Below are 24,539 nucleotides of genomic sequence, written 5' to 3'. Positions count from 1 at the left end.
TGGTGACTCCCATGATCTATTTTTTTAGCACCATAGATACAGGCTGTGGAAAGTTCCAGAAGCAGAAAAACACACTGACACCAAGGGAAAGCACCAGAGGTCAGCCAAAGCTATGCTGTCAGTTTTGTAACAGCCATAGTACCTGCAAACCATATCCGTGCTCGCAATACAGAAAGTTTCAAAGATGAATTATCATTCAGTAAAGGTAACTGTGGTGAACAGGGGATATCATCACAGAACAGGTTTATTTTTTTTCCAAAACTTGTGGACCTCCAGTTATCCCCAAATTTGGTTAAAGAATTTCCATCAACACCCTTATTACACAATGTACAAGTCTGGGAATCAGATAAAAATGTCTTATGTGGGATGAAATACTGTACAGTACATCCTCTTAATGAACTTGTAGTGAATCATTTCATGATCAGAACTTTTAGAAGCAAATATCAGACTATTCCTGATGTGTTTCCATTAGATATTACACAATTATTTCTCTATAATACCTCATATGGTGAATTAATAAAATCAGATTTTTTATCTGAAGATAAACTAACTTAATATTTCAGTATAATCTCTCCTAGTTGGTAGTCCATGGCATTAATGTGGACCTCAAGAGTGAACTTGTTCAGTGTTTTTTTTATGTATCTCTATTGGTCATGAAAACTGAGATATACATGCAGGCCAGTAATTAGAAGGAAATTCTATTGGAAACATAAACTTCTTGAAAGCAATGGTTTGATGTTTTAATTAAAGTTTAAACACATCCTGCTGAACCAGCAAAACTAAATTCAGAGAGGGCAAATTTATAAGCATCTTTCCCGAGGAATGAAAGGATGAAGCAAATTCATTTGGAGAAGAAGTCGTTAGCTAAAGCTTTGATGTTTGAGATATTCCTGTAAATTGAAATTTCCTTGCAGAAACCAATCTGTTTACACATCTTAAACCCTGTAATGACAACACTGCCAAGGATTACATAGACCTTGAGCCAGTGTGACACTTCCTGCCCTTTACAACTAATGATATTGTAGCATGTCAACATAATATTATTTTAGGCAACCTTTCATAAAATATATTAATTTATTACTATACTTGCATTGTATACTTTTTCCTTTGATTGTACAGTAATTTCCATTAGTGTAATAATCTGTAGTCTACTGCAGTACTTTGTTGCACAGCACAGTACTTAAATCTTCAATATAGAAACAAATTTGAATTAATGAATGTTTTCTGAAATCTCTTAAGCAAACAGAAAAATGTATCAAATTAAAAAATATGTACCTTGAGCCCCTTGGGTCCAGGGTTCCCTGGAGGTCCTAGTCTTCCCTGAAAACAAATGCGATGTTTCAAACAAGGTCTTGTACAGGCTGACAACAGGAAACAGCCTTTCATGTCAAACACAGAAGCCAAGATCTGAGATTGCCTTAAAGACGAACCATATTCTTTTCACTTTGAGTTACTAGAGTTTAGGGTTTAGAGAGATGAGAGTTTAATTGCCCATTTTGTCGGGCATTGAAAACAGTTCACTGTTATTTCTCAATGAGGTAGAGAATGAGATGAGTTTCTAATGCAAATCTATTTACACTAAAGTCAAAATGACGTACTGTAAATGAATGATACAAATACATGACAGAGACATTTAGATGAGCTCAGAGCAAATCGACTCAGTGTTTTTTAACCTCTCTTATTGCCAGTGGCATTGAAAACGTTTCAAACTCCACATTGGGATCTTGCCAGACAATTTATCCCAAAAAATTAAAAGTTTAAGTATGCAGGAACCTTGATACCAGGTTCTCCTTGAGATCCTTCTACTCCCAGGTTTCCCCTCTGTCCCTGGAGATATAAAAGGAAATAGTGTCAGGGAAACCAACTTTCCAGCATTCACTGTTCTTCACAGTCACAGATGAAATAGCTCCTGCACATGCTTTTATAATGAACAGGTTTGGTTGCTTCTGGATGATTCAGTTTGGGTTCTGGTCTGTTGGTGACAATCTAGTCTCCCTGGTCAGGTGTGATTGTGTGCTGTACAAAGTCGTAAGTGACAGAGCTAGATTCCACATCTACCATATAATAACAGGAGTGAATATCAGTGAATTGGCATGGTATGACATGTGACCTCGGACCTCACATGAAAATGATGGACCTTCTACATTCCTGTCACTTTGAAGCTCAGATAGGGCTGTGAAGTTTAATAGACAGTGAAAGCTGAAAGTCTCAGTTTCATCTCTGGCCTGAAATGCTCACCCTTGCATTGTTTCAAAATTAAAAGCAAAGTGCTGAGGTAGAAGTTTCAGGCATTGTCATGTTTTTTTTCAAACCAATAGAGGTTTTAAATTCTAAATGAAAAAAGCTTTTCTGGTATCTGTAATATATAGCTGATGGCTAAAAATCATAAAGAATATTATCTGATATCTAAAATATAAAGCAACTGAATACCAAACTCTTCTTTGCAGTAAGTGACCTTTGAAACTGAATGATAACTACAATTAATATTTCTGTTCTAGGTATGGCAGTACAGTGGTGCACTGGTTAGCATTGCTGCTCTCAGTGTTGGGGTCCTGCACTCAAATCTAGACCTGGGGTGTTATCTGCTTTGAGTTTATATGTTTTCCCCATGTTTGCTTGGGCTTCCTCTGCATGCTTTGGTTTCTTCCCAAAGTCCAAAGGTATACTGGTAGGTTAACTGGCTTCTGGGGAAACTGCCCTGGTGTGAGCGTGTTTGTGTCTGTACATGCCATGCAATGCCTTTGCTGTGACCCTCAGTTATAAAATTGATGGATGTATATTGCTGGTGTTTATATTTTTTTCCACTAGTCCTACCATAGAGCCAGGCAACCCAGCAAAACCTCCACGACCAGTGCGGCCCTGTTTGGAAACAAACAAAATGCTAAATGAACAAAATCCAGGCCCTTCTGTGTTAAAATGAATAATAATCAAAATTGGAGTTTAAAGTCCTAGTCCTGGAGGGCTGGTGTGTCTGCAGACTCTCAAAGTCTATTTGAAGGAGCAGCAGCATCCGAAGAACTAGGAGAAGATGGTAAATTGTTCTAGTAAGACTAACTGGCTGGTTTAACTTATTAATAGCAGAGTTTGAATGAAAACCAACAGAAACACCAACCCTCCAGGGCCAGCGATGGACCCACTTGCTAAAACCTAAACAGAAGAGGTGACCATGACGAATGTCTGAAATCACTGGAACATGCACTATCAAGCCATCCTCATATTTTCACACAGAAAGACACACAGCACCAAGCATCGGAGACAAGTCAACAAATGTTGGCCCAAGCAGTTCTCACTAATAAAAAACACAAGATCACACGGCGCCTCAAGAAAACCTTGAAGGAGACCCACTTCAAACCCGCTCGTCACCTGCAGCGCTCGGCCAAGAGTCCGCAGCTTTTGTGGAACTCCATGGCATAGGCCAGATCTGAAACAGTTTTCTATAGGGAATAGGGCACAACCTGCACTCTAACTGAAGTAATTTATTGGTGGAGCTAACTAGTAAAAACTTGTAAGGTCAGAGAAAACTATTTTGTTTAAAGCAGAAATGGTTAAACGATAAGAGGGTTTTTCTTAGTAGTTTCCAACAGGGATGTTTCGCCTATTGATCAGCCACAGCAGAAACAAATATGCATGAGTACCTACCTTATTGCCCTTGGCTCCTGGCAATCCTTGCAAACCAGGGAGACCTCTGTCACCCTAAACAAGCAGAATTAAACATACAGTATTGTTGCATAGGTTTGTAGAATATTCCTTTTTACAGTACATCAACCATAACCAAAATACATGGAAGGAAAATTAAAAGGATAATATCTTCCCTTTTATTATCCCAAATTACAGTCAGATATACCCATACCCAGTTCAGATTAATAGGGTCTGTCCTCTATATACTGATATGGAGATGTGCCCATTACTCTTTTGGGAAGATGAACTACCAACACCTTGCTTAATTTTATTTGAGATCTTAAAGGCTTAATTGTTTGGACTGTGAATGTTGCTACGTATACAGTCAGTGAGCAGTTTGGGTTCTCTGTAATCCATACTTGGTTGTGTCTTTCTATGAACACTGCTTTGACCAATGAATTCCCTGGAAAATTAGTCAGTAGCACTGTAGGCAGCTGCTAAACATTAGAGGTTCAAATACTGTTTTTGAAATTTATTAATTGAACTGCACCTCCTTACCTGCAAGTTAATACTGTATGTGTGTAATCAGATTGGTCTCACAATGAGGCTATGACATTGGCCCAACTCTTTCAAGTGCTTACAGGATTATTAAACAGAATAACTGAAGTATCAAAACCACAAAATCATCTAGATTACAAATTATTACTATTGTTACTGTATATTTCAGAAATGTTTTATTTTTTTACATTGGGTGACGTAACATCTGCAGAACAATTGGAATCTTACCTTTGGGCCATCTTGTCCAATTTTTCCAGGCTCTCCCATTATCCCTTCATAGCCCTAAGAAAGGACAGACAGTAACACAGTCCTAATAAAACCAAAATACAGCCCAATTAAGTCACATATACAGATTTCTTAGATTTGTCATGATAACTACATACTGTATATAGTGGTTTTCAAATGTTGTTCTGTCACTCACTGCCATGACACTGTAGAGATTAATATTTGTTTATACACAAAAAAAAACAATTAGTTGAGTGTCCTCAGTCCAAGTGCAATAGTATTGGTTCACACATTTTCAAAATAAATACACCTGTCTCAGTAAATCCTCTCGGTTAGATAGTGAATGTCCAGCAAAGATTCAACCATGTACTGAGGCTTTCAAAACAACTTATATAGTTGAGATAAAGTTGAGATAAAGTTGAGATAGTTGAGATAAAGCTGTTAAAAGGCACAGACCAAGAAAATAGCATAAAAAAATAAAAAACATGGTGTAGCTGATCACAAGTAAGTGGATGGTCTGTTATTCAACACAGACAAAGCCTATATTAGACTACCTCCAAATAGAGCAGCTGGGCAAGGAGAAAAAGGGTTAGGGATGCAATTGTGAAGTTGACATGGGAAAAAATGGTCCACAAGTCGAAGCTAACCATCTCAGATCAGAAATGGAGTTTGTTACAAAGCATTCAATGATACTGGAAATGTAGCATGATTTGCTTTGTGGTCTGATAAGGTACAATTGGAATGAAAAATTCTGGTCTAAATGCAAACATCTGAAGCAAACCCGAAACAACACCCAACGTGATAGTACAGGCAATTTTCAAGAGTAAATGCTGTCTGAGTCTTTTTGAGACTTAAAACTGAGACTCAAATTCACCTTTTAATAGGACAAGGATACAAAGCACAAGGCCAAAAGTACATTGGATTGGTTTATGAATAAGACAGTGAATGTCCCTGAGTGGCCCAGTAAAAACATCTGACAGGAATCCTGTAATGGAAAATTGCGGAAAGACTTGAAAACTGTTACTTATAAGGAGAAAGGTACCATAAAGTACCATAAGAAGTGTATGAATAACTTTGCAGGGCATTGTATATCACATGCAACTAATTGGATTTGTTTGGGATGAACTAATTACTATGATAAATAATCAAAACTATCCTCTTAAACGTTATTGTCTACTTCTAATATTTATATTAAGCAATGCAATCTCTCGGTTTCTGTTACTTATGGATATATATATGGTATGTATTTAAATGAAAACTTTGTAATGGTAAAAAGAGACTTACTCTGGGACCTGGGGGTCCTGGATCACCATGGCGTCCCATTACGCCCGGAAAGCCAGAGGGGCCTCCTCGCCCTCTGTAACCTTTTTTCCCACGCAGACCTGGGAATCCCTGCTCATTAGCAAAGGAAGCCTTGTGTTAGCCTGGAGCTGAAGTCAACATGGCAGCCAAAAGCACACAACAGTCTGACGAATAAGACAAACTCAACCAGCAAAGCCTGGGATATTGCTTTCTAGTAAGTAAGTTTCATCTGATATGATACCTAAAGAGCAAAAGTAAAAGAACACGCATCTTCAGCAAATTGTTCTGATGTAACAAATTTGCTCAGAACAAAACATTGTACAGCCCAGACCTTTTTGTTCTTAAACAATCGTTCATAGTTTTCAGGTCATACCTACTTAGCAAAGAGCCAATAGATCAAGCAGTTAATTTAATCACATATATAGAACAATAATGAAATTGAAACACCTGTAAGGTCTTTTTATTTTTTAAATTATATTTAGTTTTTTCATTTGATACTTTTTACAATTTTATACAAGCCAACAGGCTCCTGAGAAGTTGCAGAAGTGGTTATTGCACCATGTGCAGGACTAATCTGAAACTGTTCTTTTCTCTTTCGATTGTGAATCACCACCTTGTCCCACCCTATACATCTAGAGGGCACTCCTTTTCTGTCCTGTTCCTAGTTTCCCTGTGTGATACTTGTTCTTCCGGTGTGTCTTGTTGTCTGGGGCTATATATTTCCGGGTCTCCCTTTCCTCCTCGCTTGGCATTGGGATCGGATGTCGTAAGACTAGCCTCACCAGGTTGCCCCAAGTCCGCTGCCTGAGAGCTCTCGTCTCTTTTCCCCGACTCCACCCGGTACCTCAAACCATTCCTGCAGCTACGTATGGGGTCTTCCTGTTCTCCCAGTCTCTCCACAGCTAGCCTTCGGCTTCTGTGATACACCTGGAGACTCATGGTCACAGCTAGCTACCTGCAAGTACCCCAAGCTCAGTCTCATGAGATCTGTGTCAAAGAAATAACCCTGGGCTCAGAGTACCATGTCAGCTTGCGCCATAGGATTGCCAAATGCATTGAAAACACCACAGGGGACAGACCTGTCAATCGGGCAGTTGCCATGACAATAAGCTATAGATGGAAATCAATTCCACATCAACATATGACCTGCCCTGGTGATACTTAGTCAGGGCGCAGTCCAAAATCCAAAACCATGGGATCCATCCAAGACAAGAGAAGAATAAAAACATGAACAGGAACAGGGACAAGGAAGTTACAAATGGAGTGACAGGGCCAGGAGCTCCGAGCCCCGGACTCAGCTGGTCAGGATGCAGTTCGGAAGTCTATGCCTTCGAGTCGCGGACGTAAGGTGACTTGATGCTAGGCGGGCCTCTGGGCGTCCATCTTCCAGTGAAGAGCCCCGAGCTTCAGAGGCACGAGGTTTAAATAATAACGGTGAATCCAGGGACAGGTTTACGTGATAATGAAACTAAAACACAAAAGGGTCGGAGTGCCCTCTAGAGGAGGGATGACAATCGTGACAATGTGGTCAAGTTACATACAACAAGAATATCTCAAAGTCCATACAGGTGGTGCATATAGACAAGAATCCAATACTAAGGAATGTTTAGCCTAGGCAGGTTGTTTGTATGTGAGATTGCTTATGGTCTAATGCATGCCTTCTATACAGGAAACACTAATCCAGAATTAGAGAGTAAAAGACTAAGATGTGACACTTTGTATTTTGAGTCCAAGAAAAGTTCAAACTGTAGTTTCCACATAAAATGCTTGACTTACTGGTTCTCCTTTAAATCCAGGATCTCCTTTCTCCCCCTTTGCTGCTTTAGGTCCCTGTGAGATAGGGACACAGAGACAAACACGTGCACAGCTTCTTGTTACTAAAGAGCCTGGGAATTATTATGGTATTTAGTGATGAAAAGAGAACATTATTGCAACAGAAATGCAATAATGAACACTCCTTAGGTGGGATCAGCAGGATTTTGCCAAGGCAGGCCCTATCAAGTGCTTTAAAGAAATGGCTTTGACTGAGGAGATCACTGAGAGGTGTATCATCACTTTGAGTAGCTCCTCGAGACTGTGGAAACACCCAACTTACAGAGGTCATTCTGGAAACCCCCGTTAAGATCAGATTTTTCCACATTGCTACAGAGTTAAAGTGCTTTTGCTGTGGTAATGCAGCAGAGGTGGACAAGATTCACCCAGACACGCTGAAAACACTGGTCAAAGTTGGGGTGACGTGATGCTTATGGCAGGTACGTGGTCTCTATCTTTATGAAATGGGACAGGAGGGTGTGTTCCAATTCACCTCCGACCCCAGGATAAAGCCAGTGCCAGAGTGCTGGAGAGAAGATGCTGACCATTATCTGCACTTTGGAGTCAAGAAGAACAATGAGGCTTTTGCCTTGGTTGTGGAAACGTTGTCCGGCTCTTTTCTCTTTTTGCAGATATTGAAGGTATTTAAGAGTTTGCCAAACCAGTCTACCCCTTTTGTATCCTTTACTGTCTATATCTGGTTGTAACGCAGTGGCATTTACTGTCTTTTCCTTCCACAATAATTTGTCATTTTGTCAGGGTATTGAAATTTTACAATGGCACAACACTAACAGTACACGTGTGCATACTGTGCCCCAGTAAAACACTAACTCCACCAATATTAACAGTTATTATTAATTAAAAATACCTGTCAACATTACTCCTTTAATCTTTCATATACGTTTTAATAAAAGGGGGAGTAAGTAGCTTCAAAAAAAGCTTTGAGAATCATAAACAAACTGTTTAAATGGTTTCTGAAACAAAGACATTGTCATCTCTAAGAATAACACATTAATCATTGTATAGGATTGTTGCTCCCAACTCTGGCCCTGAAGGGACACTGAGTCTTCTGGTGTTTGCTTCATAAAGGTTGTTAATCACAGGCAAATTGTTTTTAGTTTTCTTTTTGGGGTATATCTGTCATTTGCTTTTCTAATTCAAATAGGATTTGGAATTGGTATGATTTCTGTACCAATTTCTGAGTTTCAGAAGTACCATCATTCGGGAGTGCTCTCTGAAATATAACCAAATGGATCTCTGTAGTCTCATTTCCACCTGGGTCTGTTCCACATAATTGATCAGCTAGTGAGAGCTGTTTAGAAACAACAGCAGGCAAATTGAGTTTTTACGTGTTGATGTTGTTGTTCTTTGAAACAGTACCCTGGAAGTCTGACACACAGGACTGAATGAAAATAATAAAAAAAAGTCTAAACAAGTAATCAAATCAATTAAGTCATCATTACGAACTGGATTTAAAAACAGTGTTACTGCAGGACCAGGGTTGGGAACCACTGGTATAAGATTATTAAGTCCCTTAAAAGAACAAAAATAAAAAGGCGTATTTTATCATCTTTGGGTTGTTCTCTTAATATCTGCTCTGTCCATCATGACTATTGAAGCCTGAAAACCGTCTTCTTTTCCATATATGTGTTGGAAATTATGATGCCATAGCATTTTGGGAACTGTGCTCATCAACAAACAAGTGATAGATTCTCAGTATTACGCTGCAATGTGTAACACGAATCAAGCAGTCGTGATATGAAGTAATTGTTTTAAGAAATCTTACTGGATCACCTGGGGGTCCAGTCCTTCCTGGGTTGCCAGTGGGGCCCTGAAAGAGAGCGAGGTGTGATGGTGAATGTGGTCTGAACTAACACAATCCGTAAACATACACCAGGTTACACTGCGTCCGTTTGAGTTTCACTCACACTGCGTTTGTACTTGTGGACAAAAAAAGTTTTTAAATGAGAAGAGGCCACTTTAACCATCTACCCTGTTTTGTAGTTAGTAGATGATTTATCCAGCCATCTCTTGAATGATTCCAGGGTATCAGCTCCAACAAGATGGAGGAGTAAACTGTTCCAGGCACGTGTAACCCTTGGTGTAAAGAAGTGCCTCTTGTTCTCAGTTTTAAATGCACTACCATGCACTTTATACTTGTTTCCTCTAGTTTGTGTTTCACAAACTAGAAATAGTCAATAGTCAATAGTCAAACTAGTAATTATCAAATGTTATCAATTTTTTGTCCACAAATAAATTGCTCACACTCATCCTATTTGTTTGTAGAGAGATTAAGCATACAAAAATACTACATACTGTATAGGGTCCCGATAATATTATACTAATCTATAAATACAGTAGGAGTCAGCATTACTATAAACGCACCTTCTCGGGGCTTCAGACTTTTTTAGATTTCTCATTACAATATAAGAATCAATTTTCCATAAAGCAACCTAAAAGCATATGAAATTGATACCAAGAGAATGGAACCATGCATGTACTAAATGATTCATCATATTTTTCATCAGTAGAAGTTCTGAGAATTGCTTCATTCTGTTGGGTCAAAGTCCTACAGAACTATGACTCTGTATTGGATGATATTACTCACATTTGGTCCTGACAGTCCAGGTTCACCCATCTCACCAGGATCTCCCAGGTCACCCTATTACAGGAGCAAAGAAAGCATAACGTTTTTTGTGGACACCAGTGAGTGCCTTATGGTCAGATTTAGCTAAACAGTCTTGCTGTTGTAAGAAATACAGTGGTATTTTCTTCTGAGTGTCATGAATTATTGCATATCAATCAATTCATGTTCCATTAAGGCTACTTCCTTTGAGCAGTTTATTTTTTTGCCTTTGGATCCAGGATCCTGGATCTTGTTATGCTGGGTTACTAATCCTTGTAAATCCTTTTTGTTGTTTTTTGTCCCATTATGAATTGAGCTGGCACTCACTTTATCTCCTTTGGGACCTGGTGACCCCTCTCTGCCTGGCTTCCCCTGTGGCAATATATAAGAAACAAATGGAAGAGAAGACACTTGTGCACATGCAAGACCACAGACAATATTTAAGTGTGTGCACAGATGTAACACATTTCTCTATTAGAATCTGAGAAAACAGTGGATAGAACCCTTGTTGTCCAGTCTGGTCTGTGACCAAAGCAAATACTATCCTGAAGATAAAGTCTAAAACACCTTTCTGTAGCAGAACAGAAATGTGTATGTTAACATTCTGTGTCCTGGTCTGATTCTATGAAAACCCTTCTTCCTCAATAGCTGAAATACCTCTGGAATTAGATTGAAACCATTTTGAATATGGGTTCCTTAATACTCTTTCATGTTAGCTAGACTTAGTACCACATAAATTATTCTTTGCTCCGGGGAAACCCATTCAAATTGAATGAGCCCCTGGGAATAAAAGCTGATGATTTTCACCAGAATACCAGTCCCTTTCATTAATGGGTAGAAGGCTAATGTCCTTTATGAATTCCGTGGGGCTGCTTCTTTTCCTACCTGTGGACCGCGCACTCCAGGCAGCCCCGCCATGCCATCGCTGCCAGGATCCCCCTGCAATCAGGCAGAGCCACATCTTACAAGGGAATTACACAGAATGCCCTTTGTGTTGCCCTCATATCCTCCATGAGTCATCTCTAGACAAATGCCTTAAAAACACATCTGAGAGATGGACTCCAAGGTTCCAGTTTATCTGGATATCATTAAGTCATATGATCCCAGTGCTTTACTTACAACGTATGTTCTTTAAGACCAATGACTTTTCCCCCTGCTTTCCCTTTTTAAGCCTCACAATAAGAGCAGTAAAATAATTGCAGGATAAAATAAGGTCCAGTAGGTCATAGAGCCTTATGTTATTTAATTAAGTAAAAACAGTGAGAGCTGCACTGGTGTACTATTTAAATCAGTTTACTGTTCCTTGACTGAGGTAGGTGAGCAATAAAGATGTTATCACCAGCTTCAATAAATGCATTACCAGATGCCTAAGCTGAACATGTTTCACTGTTTTCCAGTGTAAGATAAGATTCCAGATAAGATAAGATCACTTTATTAGCCATATACAATTTCTTGCATTAGGAATTTGTCTTTTCGCAAACCCCAGCTTGCTCTCCATGAGACAGACAGGCACACAGACAGGGAGAGAGAAGCTTGTGTTTGTGGTGCAATCTATTTTGCTTAACTCCCCTACTGCAAATACTCTAGTTATCCTTTAGTGGAAGACTTGATCCATACCTGTAGAGTTGTGCTATTGAAACCGTTTGTAGACCCCTGTTCACTGAGAGACAGAGGCACTTTCACTCACCGGTCGACCTCTGGATCCTTTCTGGCCTATAGACCCTGGCTGCCCCTGACAATGGGAACAACAGACAGCAGAGATCAAGAGCCTTTAAAAAGTCACACATAGGAATATGGCGTTAATCTTTTACTGTTATTACTGAGTTTTACTGTATTGACTACTCAGGTTGTCCGAAAAAGCCAACCAGTTGAATTTGGTCTACCAAAGAAAACATTCACATTGAATAAGTAATAATATTATTTCAGAAAATGTAGAAAATAATACATGAATCATTTCAATACAAACATTTAAATAAAAATAATTGGGCTCATGTGCTAACATATGTTAGTTCTCTCCAGAGGGTTTTGGGACAACAAACTCAAAACCTCTAGGTTCACTTTACAACATTTTTTTATTTGTGATCATGAGATTAATATGAATGATACGTACAGAATTATACACATTTTGTTTTTGGGTAAATGCAGGCATAAATTTAATCAAAATAATACAAAAGCATAGCTTGTGTTCAATCCAGTGACGTCAAGGGCTCATGGCTTTGTGTATCAATCACATCAGTATCTGGTAATTAATAAAGCACAACTACATGCTCTTACCTTCTTAACACCTCTAAAAATCCCTGTAATGCTTTTTGAAGCCAGATACGAAAAATTAATAAGTTGTGAACGGGAAGCACGTATATCCTGTAGGTCTCTGTCGGGCACTTTAAACTTTTTTTGGATGACATAAAAAACAGACTTGCTCACTAATCACAAGTAATAAACCCAAAACCATTACATTAGTGTTGTGTTGTTGGTGGGCAGGTAGCAGTTTGTAACCACCAAGACTCGCTGTATTTGCAATGGAAACATTTCTGTAGTTGCTATCTCCTTTAAGACTGTCACTTGACTTACCGGAGGTCCGTTCACTCCTGGAACTCCTTTCATCCCCCTGGGACCCGTGATTCCCTGGAAAACATTAGATTTTTGAAACATGAATAGGAAAGTTGACATGTTCTGATTCTGACTTTTCAAAAGTTAGCTACCAATAAAACTGTGATGAAAGGAAAACAGCCAGTCCTTCTACAATGACAAGATTCCTCCAGTAGTGTGTTGTGAGGCTGTAGCATTAATGTGGGCATTTTAGTCATTCTTCTCAGACCTATTTTTTTATTGTTGTTTGCCTTCTTGAGTTTGATCGACAAATATTGGTTTGGATCGGGGCCAGTCAAGAATATGTATTTTGTATGCAGTTACAAACATTTCTTTATTGATTTGTATGTCTGATTTAAACCGTTGTTATGCTGCAATGTCCGTTTTCTCTCTGCTCTCTCAACTCTCTGCCAGGAAAAATTGTTGAGCCAAAATGTCCTGGTACAAGTTGGAATTTATGATCCCCCTATTTGGACCATGGCTTTAGGACTCAGAGGTGCAAAACAACCCTAAACAACTTGCAGTACACCCCCTACAACTCTTCAAAGTGGGCTTGCGTGTTATTTCAACACATGCTTCACTTCAAAAAACTTAATTTCCATGTCATCTGAGTGTAAGACATTGTCCCATATTTAATACACATGAAGTTAGGCAATATTGTTTGTGGTTCACCTGCAGAAGAGGCTTCTAAGTTGTGACCCAGTCTTACAGTCTGAGGTAAACTCTCTGACCATAAACATAAAAATGCATCCAACTACAGTACAGTATGTGTAGCCTCCTTTTATGCCCCAGGTTTTTGGAATTAAATTAATTAGTTATGACAGATATATACTTTGCTCTGTGTAATGCTATTACAATTATAGCATTATATTTCTAGATGTTTTTGATCAAGACAGATCATTCAGTCCACAACCCATTCCGTTTTATGAGTTTTTCCCCCTTTCGTCAGGGATATGAATAAATCTGGAGTGTGCATCTAGAGTACAGTATAAGCTGCTTAAATGGCTTTGTTCATGTCCTCATCAAGACAAAAACATTTAATGGTGGGAATGGGTAAGTATGAAAAAGTATGGAATTTAAACCACCAGCAAAACTAGAACTAAAACTTAAAAAGCTGTTCTAAAATTGTACTCTATTACTTTAGTTTTAAATTTAAAGTCGCCACGAAATGACGGGACTTGGGAACATATAGGAAATTGCATTAAAAGCACCCCATAATATTGATGTGTTCTTAATTATGTCCTAATTGGTGACAATTAAATGTGTTGTAAGTGGTGCTTAAGAAATATGAATGTGCCTTTTTACTTCAGAATATAATAAATGAAATAGTCAAGGAGGCATTAACAGGTCAGGTTGTAAACAAAAATGTAAATTGGACTTATATAAATGATAAAAATCATAGTTTTTATTGCTTTATTGCCCTGTCAGTTATTACATATACTGTGCAATAGGTGTTTGAAATACTTGAAATTGAGAAAAAAAGTCCTGCAGCATTGGGATACTCTCAATCAAATCCATTCATTAAGAAGAATTTTGTCCCTTTCCAAAATGAAGAAGAGATGGGTTACTTACAGTTGGTCCTGGTGGGCCTGTAAATCCCATGGCTCCAGTTTCACCCTTAAAAAAGATGCTTTGATTTTAGGTTGTTTTTTTCTTTTTCAAGTCGTTAATTATCACAGAAGGTAACACTTTTTAAAACTGCTATAGTGCTAAAGAACATCAGATTACTTGAAGCTTCATGGCATAATTGTATACTGTATATCTGACACCAGAGCCTTACATTAAGGGACTTCATTGACTTTACTGGAAATGGAATCCATGTTCTTTTCCTTCATCTTGGACAGCCATTTCATTTTTGTTTTGCAGATCAGGTGCATCAAAACAGAAATATGGCTAGATGAAGATGTTGAAATCCCTTGGAATGATTTACAATCATGCTGGAATTGTCAGGTTTCCTAGCATCAGTATTTTTCTGTCAATTCAGTGCTGTACATACTGATGCTTCTTACTAAACTTGCTTACTTGCTCAACCAATCATTCCCCTAACTTTCATATACTGTAAATGGACTAAAAACCTTATGTGCCCTTGTGAGCTGTGAGATGTGCATTTGCAATGCAACTTTTCCGGAGAGAAGACTAGACCACCTGTACTTACAGGAGGTCCAGGGTGTCCTGTCAGTCCCATTGGTCCACTGGGTCCTGGCAAACCCTGTCAACACAAGACAACTCCTGAACACCTTCATACTGAAGCTCATGCTCATGGTGCTTTTCAACACACCTAAGGACACCTAATGAGCTCACAAGGGCAAAAAGAGAAAGAAAAATAAGTTACTTGAAGAGAGGCCTGTGAAGCCACAAGCAGACCTTGCTTTACAGAAAATAAAGTATTGCAAAAACAAACTGTAGCTTGGTGATGTACAAGTGTTGGAGACCATCTACAGCAAACAATTGTTTATTGTTTGTAAAGCTTGTGATTTTTCCATTTCAATTCCCTGCTTAGATTCTGAGAACTGAGGAGATCAGGCTTGGAGGTATCATAGGACAGAGTGTCCACTGGTTACCTACATGTTTTTTTTTTTTCCATTCAATGCAGCAACTCAGACACGGAAAATAGATTGTGATACATCATCTGTTATATCACACACTGATGAAAGCTGCATTTAAAAGTCGAGAGGATCAGAGCAGGACCATTGTATTTTATAGTTGAGAATAACTGGAGTGACTTTGCTCCATTACATGTACTGTATGGAAGTATGTCCTTGTTTATGTGCTGTGCTTTGCAATAGCGATAAACAGGGTAGGTATTTATTGTGGACCCCCTTTACAAATGTGTGGATTTTTAAAAAGAAAACATTTTTTGAGCGTTACAGGCATTACATACAAGATGCGTACATTCTCAAGGGCTGTACGGTTATGTTTGAATTCTGTGGCTGGTTTCTAACTGCCATGCTTGAATGCAAACCCAAGAGAAATATTTAGAACCTGGGAGTTGGATATTAGAAAATGGCAAACTAAAGAGGTACACACAATGCATACTGTAGGTCGCAAGCTGGTGGGTGACTAGAAGTGAGTTTAGGAAATGATTACTCACAAGAATGCCAGGAACTCCAGGAAACCCCTGTTCTCCTTTATTGCCCTGCAGGCAAAAGAAAGAAATCAAAATAGTTCATTCCTTTTCACTTTATTGATTGCTCAGAAGTTTTACCTGACCAATATAGTAAGTAAAGTTACTAAACAGTATAGAAAGAAAGAAGAAAATACTAATATTGTATCCACTGTATCCAATATGTACCTACAGTATGTAGAGTAGAGACAAAAAAACATCAATGTTTTTACTGGATCAGTACTGAAGAAAGATATAAGATGTGGAAAAGGGGTTAACTGATTTCATTCTGCACAAAGTCTTCTTGTAACATAAAACATTCCATGTTTAGGCGCCTTTGTACTATGGCAAGGATGGGAGTTAATTGATCTGAAATTCCAAGTGCAAGATAAAGACCCTCCCCACCAACTAAGGAAAGATAAAACTGAGCATCAAAAGTGTTCAAGGTCTTGGGAATGTCCAAACATAGGGGGCCCCCATTACTATGGTAACAATTTGCATCAGAAGCGGGTGAACTTTGCTATATAAACTGGAAGTTTTGTACCTAGATTTCAAACAATACTTTGGTCTTATTGTTCCTTGCATGCAATAAACTCAGTTAATCAAACTTCATCCTTATCTCGGGTTCTAGAACTTATTTGTCTATTACTAACGTACAGATGGCAGAAAATCTAGTTATGAGCAGCATGATCACTGGCAGTGATTTCCGGGATTTCAAAACTGCAAACAGTGCCTTCAAAAGTTGCTTGTCTACAATATGAATTAGGAGCAAAAAACCCAAAAAACCCATATTAAGTCAGGACATAAAAACCTTACCTTTGCTCCTTTTCTTCCCTTGCTTCCCTGGGCTCCACGCTCTCCATCACAACCCTACAAAAGAAAGCACTGAATATTGACCAGGAGACATACAGTACACTAGAGATAGCAATGACCTGGAATCCACTGAGCTGACATGTAGAATAAGCAGTTTCTACAGCACTGGGCACAAACATACTGCAGACCTTTCCTTTTAGGAGCTTCCTTCATGGGAATATTTAAGCAACTGTCAGATCAAAGGCCTGACTGAAAATCTTTTCGGTTTTACTGATAGGGCAATGGTATTTCTCACGGTTAAAATGACATTTAAAGGGTGGAGATGCATTTGACCTGCCTTCCAATTTGCCCTTGTCTGCAACTTAATTAAACTGAATTTGAAAAGCACAAAGAAACACTAGCTATTCTTACCCACTCACCCAGCTCCCCTTTGATTCCCAGTTCTCCTTTATACCCCTGGGGACCCTGCAGGAACACACAGACAAGCAAAAGACCATTACAACGGTCCTGGTAAGAAATAGCAGAGAAAGGTCTTGATGTACCACTTAAAGGACTTGGGACCACTTGTCCACCAAACTTTAAATGCTTTCACTAACACAAATACTGTCCAATGTCGTTTGAGGCTGTGAAGGTTGAGGAGGAGCTGTGTGAGCGTGCATGGGATGCAAGGGACAAGTAAAGGTAATGAAAAATAGAAAGAAGAAATACACCATTTTGCTGCTGGGCCTTCTTGAAATGTGAGAGAGTAAGGTGGCTGGAATATAAAGTAATGAAAACCTTAAGGTGAGAATGGGCACACAGAGAGTAAAAAAGTATGTCTATCCCTATGTGGATAGGTGTGATAAGCTGAAATCTGTAGATGAAATATGAGAGTCTAAAAAGAAATAATTATAACTGAGAGAAGGAGGAGGTTGCTGTCCAAGTTTTAGAATAATCTTGGTTTATGGTGTTATTCTGGAGTAGGAGCCCTGAATCCTTGTAAAAGTAAGTGGAAAGAAAGGTCAACTCAATCAAAACTGGAACAGTTGAACCTGATTTTTATCAGCTTAGAGAAGTGAACAGAAGGGTTTCTCACTTCTCTTTCTGTTCCCTGAAATGGTAGGCGATTCGTCTCACCAGTATAAGTGACATGACACTTTCTGCAAAAGATGCAGTAAATAAGATTGCCAGACACACATGTTTTCTGGGCCAGGCATTTGCATAAGACTGGATACACTGTTGCAGATGATGCAGCAGTTTCTGTTACAGGAAAAAGGGCCTGGTGTAGATAGCACCTAATGTATGTTCATTTAAGGGAACTGTAGACAGGAAAGTTGCTTGGTGATATGAGATGGGTTTGAATAAAAAAAGGATCCTGTTGAGAAATCCTAAATAACGGAAAAGTTATCTTTGATGACCCTGAGTATAAAAGGATGTTGAGGTGGAAGAAAATCCCCAGTGGGATACAGTTCTGGATCTGGGAATTCCTCTTTGCACTGATATTATGAGGGGTGTTTTCAGCTCAAGTTAGGGCCCTGTCAATACTATGTGTAGCTTATCTTCTGTCATCGAAGAAAGAGCGCATTTTAAGAGCATGATGTTGGATGTTGGTGTCATCACTGCATAACCAATGAATTATGAGGAACTGTGAGAAATGGAGAGAGTTTTTAGTGTTTCTGGAGTGGAAGAATCCCGAAGGAAGAAGGTGTAAAGGAGAAAGTTGTCTGACTGAAAATCTTTTCAGCTTTACTGATATTGTTATGGTATTGCTCACGTTTAAAATGACATTTAAAGGGAGTGGAGATGCATTTGACCAGCCTTTCAAGTTGCCCTAGTCTGCAAGTTAATTAAACCGAATTTGAAAAGAACAAAGAAACAGTAGCTATTCTTGGAAGAAGCACTAAGGAAGAAGGTGTAAAGGAGAAAGCTGTGTAGGTAGTTGACAGAGGGGATCATGGCAATAAAAGGAAGAATGGTGGAGGAACACTGACACTGAGTTTTTAGCTCATCGTTACCAAACTTCACTAAATTTTCCATGATACCCATAATTTGGATAAATGACAGACTTTATGAGCTTCAAAGCAAAAAAAAATGTATTCTCAGTTCAGAAAACTATAATTACATGCACAACTCAGACATATACAGAACTGTATGTATTGGAAACCCGTCCCTTAGTGCAGTCCTACAATAACAGGGTCAGAATAAAGTTGTTTTTGAGCTTTTAGGATTTGAATCTATACACGCTTTATCACTGTTTCCTTATTAGTGCTACAGTATTTCATTCTTTCGAGTAAAATTAATTCGAATTCGTTAAATTAATTTGGAAATCAGAAATGAATTACCAGAAGCACCTTTTCTGAGTTATCATCTGTTTGGCTCTCTGTTAGTTGTGGCTGAGGGAGATATATTACAAGGTTCTGATCCAGTACTTGTCTTTTCAGATAGCAATGATTAATCCAGATGAAGGATGTAAAGCTAAAAAGCATTATCTCAAATGATTAAAAAAATCTGGAAAAATAAGGGTAAAGAAAGCAATTGATAAAATTATTAAAAACCAACAGGATCCAGTTAAAGAAAAAGAGTACAATGAACTGCTAGCAAAAGTAAACAAAGGACACAAGGCAGGCTAGGAGAGAGAGAGAGAAGAATATTACTATGGAGGCTAAAACAAATAATAAACATCTTTTGGAACAACTAAACAACTACAGCAAAAGAAGCTCTTAGAGTGATGTAAAATGTACCTGAGACAACAGCGGTAAACCTCTAGGTGCTGAAAGAGAATTGGTTGATGTACTGAAGAAGTATTTTGCTCAGGTATCCACTAAGGAAGAAGTCAACAACATGCCTTGGGCAGTAGAAGGACATTCTTTATTCAACAGTATTGGCACAGACAAAGCAGAGGAGCCTCAGGTCCTAGAAAACTAGTTACTGTAGACAAATCTCCAAGATAAATTCTGGGGCCTAATGGCATCTTACCAACTGTACTTAAGTAAACAAGAGATGTTAGTCAGAAGCCATTCCAACTCTTCCAACAATTCCCCCCCCCCAAAAAAAAAACAGGGGTTGTAACCATGGACCGGAGAATAGCTAATGTAGAAAATGACAGTAATTATAGACCAAGTCAAACATCTTTTAAATGTAAAATTATGGAAACAATTATTATAACTAAACTAGAGAGCTACCTACTGTGTTATGAAAATAACAACCCATGGATAGGCAACATTGATTTAGGGAAGGTACTGTAAGTCTTGTCTAACCAATGTTCTTAGACAAGGCAACAAAAGTAATGGATACACAGAGAGCATACAGTATGACGGTGTATTTGTTAATAGGGAACAGAGCATACAGATAAAGAGTAAATGTTCAAAGAGGGGTGATGTAAATAGTGAACCATCACAGGGATATGTACTAGGATCACTCTTCTTCCTAATTTATATTAACGATGTACAGATATAGCTGCTTAAAATGCTGGAGGTGTTTTGAGGAATGCTGCGGTACATTGAAAGGTACCTCCCGACACCTTTTTCAAATAATCTGCCCTACTCTTGTAAAACAGTGAATCCTTAACATGTTGTGTGTCTAACATACAGCAAATCTTATTTCAATAATAAAAATTAATTGTTTATTAGCCCATTAGTGCTTTCCTGTGCTAGTCATCCTGCAAAGTAACACTAGCAGAATTTTGCACTTTTTAAATATGGTGTACAAAAGTGTGTATAAATATTAATTCAAAATCATAATTTTATGTTTTGATCATAAAACATACGATACATATAAATATATTATATTAAAACCATATCGTATTTAAAAGCAAATAAAAAGGCCAGCAGTGACTTGATTGACTGTTGCATACTGTACAGTAAATTGTACTATATATTGCAAGTCTTCACTATATAAATGGTTTTATTTAAAGAAACCAACCTTTTGCCACAACTATGCCACAATAATTGCGACAAAATATTTTAAATTTACATTATGTTAAGTGTGACTTTTGTTTTGCTTGGTTTCACGTTTGCTGCAAACAAATATAACATTAGTAATATTAATTGTGTTTTTATACACTGTATATTTATATATATATATTATATAACACAAGAATAAAAGCACATCAAAACTTTAACTGTTGACCAAGTTAAAGAATTCAATGTAGACATTGGTGAAGAAAGTGGAATATGCTACAACTACCATCTGTATTAATATATTATATTTATCTATATATGAAGATTTTACCCTTACTTTGATTGCAGGTCAGATATGTTAGACAGTTCCTAAAGAGATTGGTTCAGTTGAATAAATTCTGGACATTGGCGTTCATGCTGTTGCCCTTTCAGGCTAGCAGAGTGGTCTCACTGTGTTCTCCAGGTGTGTCTCCTTACTTGCTCTCCATGGCGTCCTGGTGGCCCCTGTTCTCCATCTGCTCCAGGGATCCCATCTTGTCCTGGTCTGCCTGGGGGTCCTGGCAATCCTGGGGGCCCAGACTCCCCCTGACATACAAACACACAGAGCAAGACATCTCTACCTTCTCCCTTCATCCTTCAACCAGCTCTTAACATTCGCCTGGTCCTGTCTTGAGGACAGTGACGGCTTTCCATTTTAACATACACTGGCAAAGCTACAGTATTCACTATTTTCCTGCTGCTGGTCATACAGAGTTCACTTTAATTCTACTGTTGACAAGAGGGGCACTGCAGTTCTCATCGAGAATTTGTCTTCCTATGGTCTGCACCAGGAAGTAATGTTGCCAGGCAAACTTGGGGGTAAATTGACTCTACAATAGCACACCCTTCTTTCGCAGAGATTAGCTGGTCAGGAAGCTGGGCTTTTCAGAAGCCTTGTCACACTACCCTACAACATTAGGTTAGTGATCCCCTTCCTTGATTTATAATTGGTACAACAGGAATTTGACCAAAATGTGAATTTGCCTTTATAATGCAGGCTGCAATTATAATGAGGTATGTAATGCCATCAAATAAGGTGTTTTTACTATATCAGTGACTAACGAAGTTGTCCACTGTGAAAATGTAGTTTCTAAGGTAACATAATATTCCACTAAATGGGTTGCCTACTGTAAATTACCATTTCATACTGTGAATAGTCCCACTGCCATAAGCATATGATCTCTTAGCAAAGTACAGAAGCATTTTAGTGCCATGATTGAAAAACACCTTTATTGTGTTCAAATTAAATAATATTGCATTTAAACAAGATCATATTGCATTAAAGCAATTTAAGCACAAACATTTCTTAAAGCTTTCAGCTTATGCTTGCATTGGGTATATTAGAATCTGAGATATGGGAAGGCAAAACAAAATGAAAACCAATTTGAGGACAGCACACAAACTGTAGCCAACAGAATATTGCATTTATGAAGAGAGCCTCGTTGCTGGGGATGGGCTAGCATCACCATCTTGTTTAAACGCAATATTACCTCAATTTAACGTAAAAAGTATCCTGTTTAAACACAATATTATTTTGTTTAAATATTTTGTTTTTGTTTAAACTATTTTTTTAACAAAGACATTAATTTATATTATTTTCTTTATTTACACAGAAAATTTGACAGAGACTATTAATAATAAGCAAGGAACAAAGTGAACTTATAATATAAAATTATAATAATTATTGCATTTAATATGTAATTATTCTAATTATTAATTAATTATTAATTATTCTAATTATTAATTAATTATTAATTATTCTAATTATTAATTAACTTATAAATAATCCAATTAAGGCAATCTCCTATTTCTAGAATGATAATGACAAAATAAACAATTATGTGAAATACTTTTTGTTTAACATTTTTGCTTTCTAATATGATCACTATTAAAAATAATCACGTCTTAATGACAGTTCTTTGTCTTCCTGGATAAATAGTGTCTTTCCCTTTTTCAATTAAATATGACCTTTCACAAATTAGAAATATTACATTAATAATTCAGGGAAACACTTTCTGTATTTTGTTACGTCTACAGAAAGCAGAAAGTCTACTAAAAGCAGAAATAAAACAATAAATACTACAATTTCAAACATTAATTCAGAGTTCTTGTGATCCTATAAACTCTTAGGCAAAGGAGTGCTCCAACCATAGTAAATATATATTATAGTAATTTCAAGTAGGTGCAGTAGTTGCATCAGCATTCGTAGACTGCAAAAGAACAAGTAAAGGTTTATTCTATGCTGAAATGAAAAGAGACACAATGTTTCGGCTTTGGACGCTTCTTCCAGTGTGTCCACAGCTGAAATTTTGCATCTCTTTTCTTTTCAGCATGGAATAAACTTTTACCTGTTCCTATATTATAGTATGGTGTGCATATAACTAATATTTGCCACTTCAAAGTGTCATGACTAGCTTTAAAGTTAAAATCCTGCGCTAATCAAGATTCGAGAATAACATCGCAACACTAGTAACACTTTGCCCCAACTTTGAGCTGGATAACATGACACTAACTGTTTGACCACTAATCAAAATCTGTACATTGTTGTCAATGTCAAAAGAAAGATAAAGCGAAGATACCTACGATTTTTCCTTGATCTCCCTTCCTTCCCCGTTTTCCAGAAATACCAGGAGGCCCCTGAAAGACAGGTGAAGATTAAGAGTCTTAAATGTTGTGTGGCCGTCTCTGGGGTGTATGGTTAAACGTGTCCCGAGAGCTTCAACTCTATTATGTGTCATAATTCTGGAATTTACAAGCAGGATATTTTAACTAGGTTTTTGGACATAGACATAACATTGCAGAGTAACTACAGAGTAAGGTGTAGCCATGGAAACACTCTGTAACGTGCAGAAAGAAGGGATGCATCATTGTATTTGTACTTAAGTATTTGTACTTAAGTATTTTGTATACAGCAGTGGTTAGGGCTCTTTGGTTTCTAAAGTGTGACTTCTATTCTTCTAGGGAGACTGGGCTACTGATGCATAATTATGTAGTGTCACGGATGTTGGAAGGGATGAACCGTGGAATGGCAGGAGAGCGGAAAAAGACCCTATGTGAAGCGGTGGAACGGAGAGTTAGACCGGGCTCAGCAGTGCAAAGAGTTCTGGAATTGCCGTATATCTATACGGCCTGGTGCTATGCGGGTCTCAGAACATCTGAATGTCAATGCTGAGTGAAGGTGAATGAGTGACCCGGAAATATATAGCCCCAGAGAGGGAGACACTGGAAGGACAGCAAAGCACAGGTAACTAGGGACAGGAAAGAATAGGAGCACCCTCTGGCTGCAGAGGGCGTGACAGTAACCCCCCCCTTCACGGGCGGCTCCTGATGCCTATACAAATATGTGAGCTGCACAGCACTGAGGGGAGGAAAAACCTAATTTAATTGAAAGGAAACCTCCGGGAGTCCATGGCTGAGAGCTGCCCCCTCCTCCAACCTTTATTGGGTAGAGGAAGGGGGGGTCAGGTAAAACTCCGAAGACTTAAAACAAAAAAGACAAGTACACAAGCACAAACATAAACGTGGGAGACCAGGGAAACAGACCACAAAAAACAGATAGGAACCAAACATTCCAAGACACACAGGACAGGGGGACCATAGAGAAGGGGAAACCAGGAAGTGAAAACCTGGGAAAAAAACACGTTCAACATTCTATCACTGATATTGGAATGAACAACCCGAGGAGAGCCAGGCAAAAACCCCACTCACAGGCACGGATGTCCGGAGTGATATCCAGTAATAAGAATAGGAAAGCAGCTCAACATTCAATCAAGGATGCCAGGAAAGACAACCCGAGGAAAGCCATAACACAGAATGACCTGCTCAATAATGACCCGGAAATATATAGCCCCAGAGAGAGAGACACCGGAAGGACAGCAAAGCACAGGAAACTAGGGAGAGGACAGAGTAGGAGCGCCCTCTGGCTGCAGAGGGAGTGATACCTAGGAGCACAAATGTATTGATACATAGAACTGCT

The 24,539-nt window shown here is 38.4% G+C and overlaps 1 protein-coding gene across 1 annotated transcript in view; it reads right to left on the bottom strand.

The window, feature by feature from the left end:
- Positions 1-24,539, bottom strand: part of LOC107078461 (collagen alpha-1(V) chain) — an 82,985-nt gene that overhangs the window by 47,890 nt on the left and 10,556 nt on the right. The window contains exons 7-26 of the mRNA XM_069194336.1: positions 23,147-23,200; positions 21,002-21,109; positions 17,058-17,111; positions 16,650-16,703; positions 15,822-15,866; positions 14,886-14,939; positions 14,303-14,347; positions 12,713-12,766; positions 11,829-11,873; positions 11,027-11,080; positions 10,469-10,513; positions 10,124-10,177; positions 9,302-9,346; positions 7,480-7,533; positions 5,686-5,793; positions 4,405-4,458; positions 3,640-3,693; positions 2,815-2,859; positions 1,774-1,827; positions 1,276-1,320 (exon numbers count right to left, since the gene is read on the bottom strand). Coding sequence (XP_069050437.1) covers positions 1,276-1,320; positions 1,774-1,827; positions 2,815-2,859; positions 3,640-3,693; positions 4,405-4,458; positions 5,686-5,793; positions 7,480-7,533; positions 9,302-9,346; positions 10,124-10,177; positions 10,469-10,513; positions 11,027-11,080; positions 11,829-11,873; positions 12,713-12,766; positions 14,303-14,347; positions 14,886-14,939; positions 15,822-15,866; positions 16,650-16,703; positions 17,058-17,111; positions 21,002-21,109; positions 23,147-23,200 — 1,125 coding nt within the window. The remainder of the gene's footprint in view (positions 1-1,275; positions 1,321-1,773; positions 1,828-2,814; positions 2,860-3,639; positions 3,694-4,404; positions 4,459-5,685; positions 5,794-7,479; positions 7,534-9,301; positions 9,347-10,123; positions 10,178-10,468; positions 10,514-11,026; positions 11,081-11,828; positions 11,874-12,712; positions 12,767-14,302; positions 14,348-14,885; positions 14,940-15,821; positions 15,867-16,649; positions 16,704-17,057; positions 17,112-21,001; positions 21,110-23,146; positions 23,201-24,539) is intronic.

Source organism: Lepisosteus oculatus, chromosome 9 (assembly GCF_040954835.1).
Source record: "Lepisosteus oculatus isolate fLepOcu1 chromosome 9, fLepOcu1.hap2, whole genome shotgun sequence".
NCBI classification, from domain to species: Eukaryota; Metazoa; Chordata; class Actinopteri; order Semionotiformes; family Lepisosteidae; genus Lepisosteus; species Lepisosteus oculatus.
This window is presented reverse-complemented; position numbering and strand designations above follow the sequence as displayed.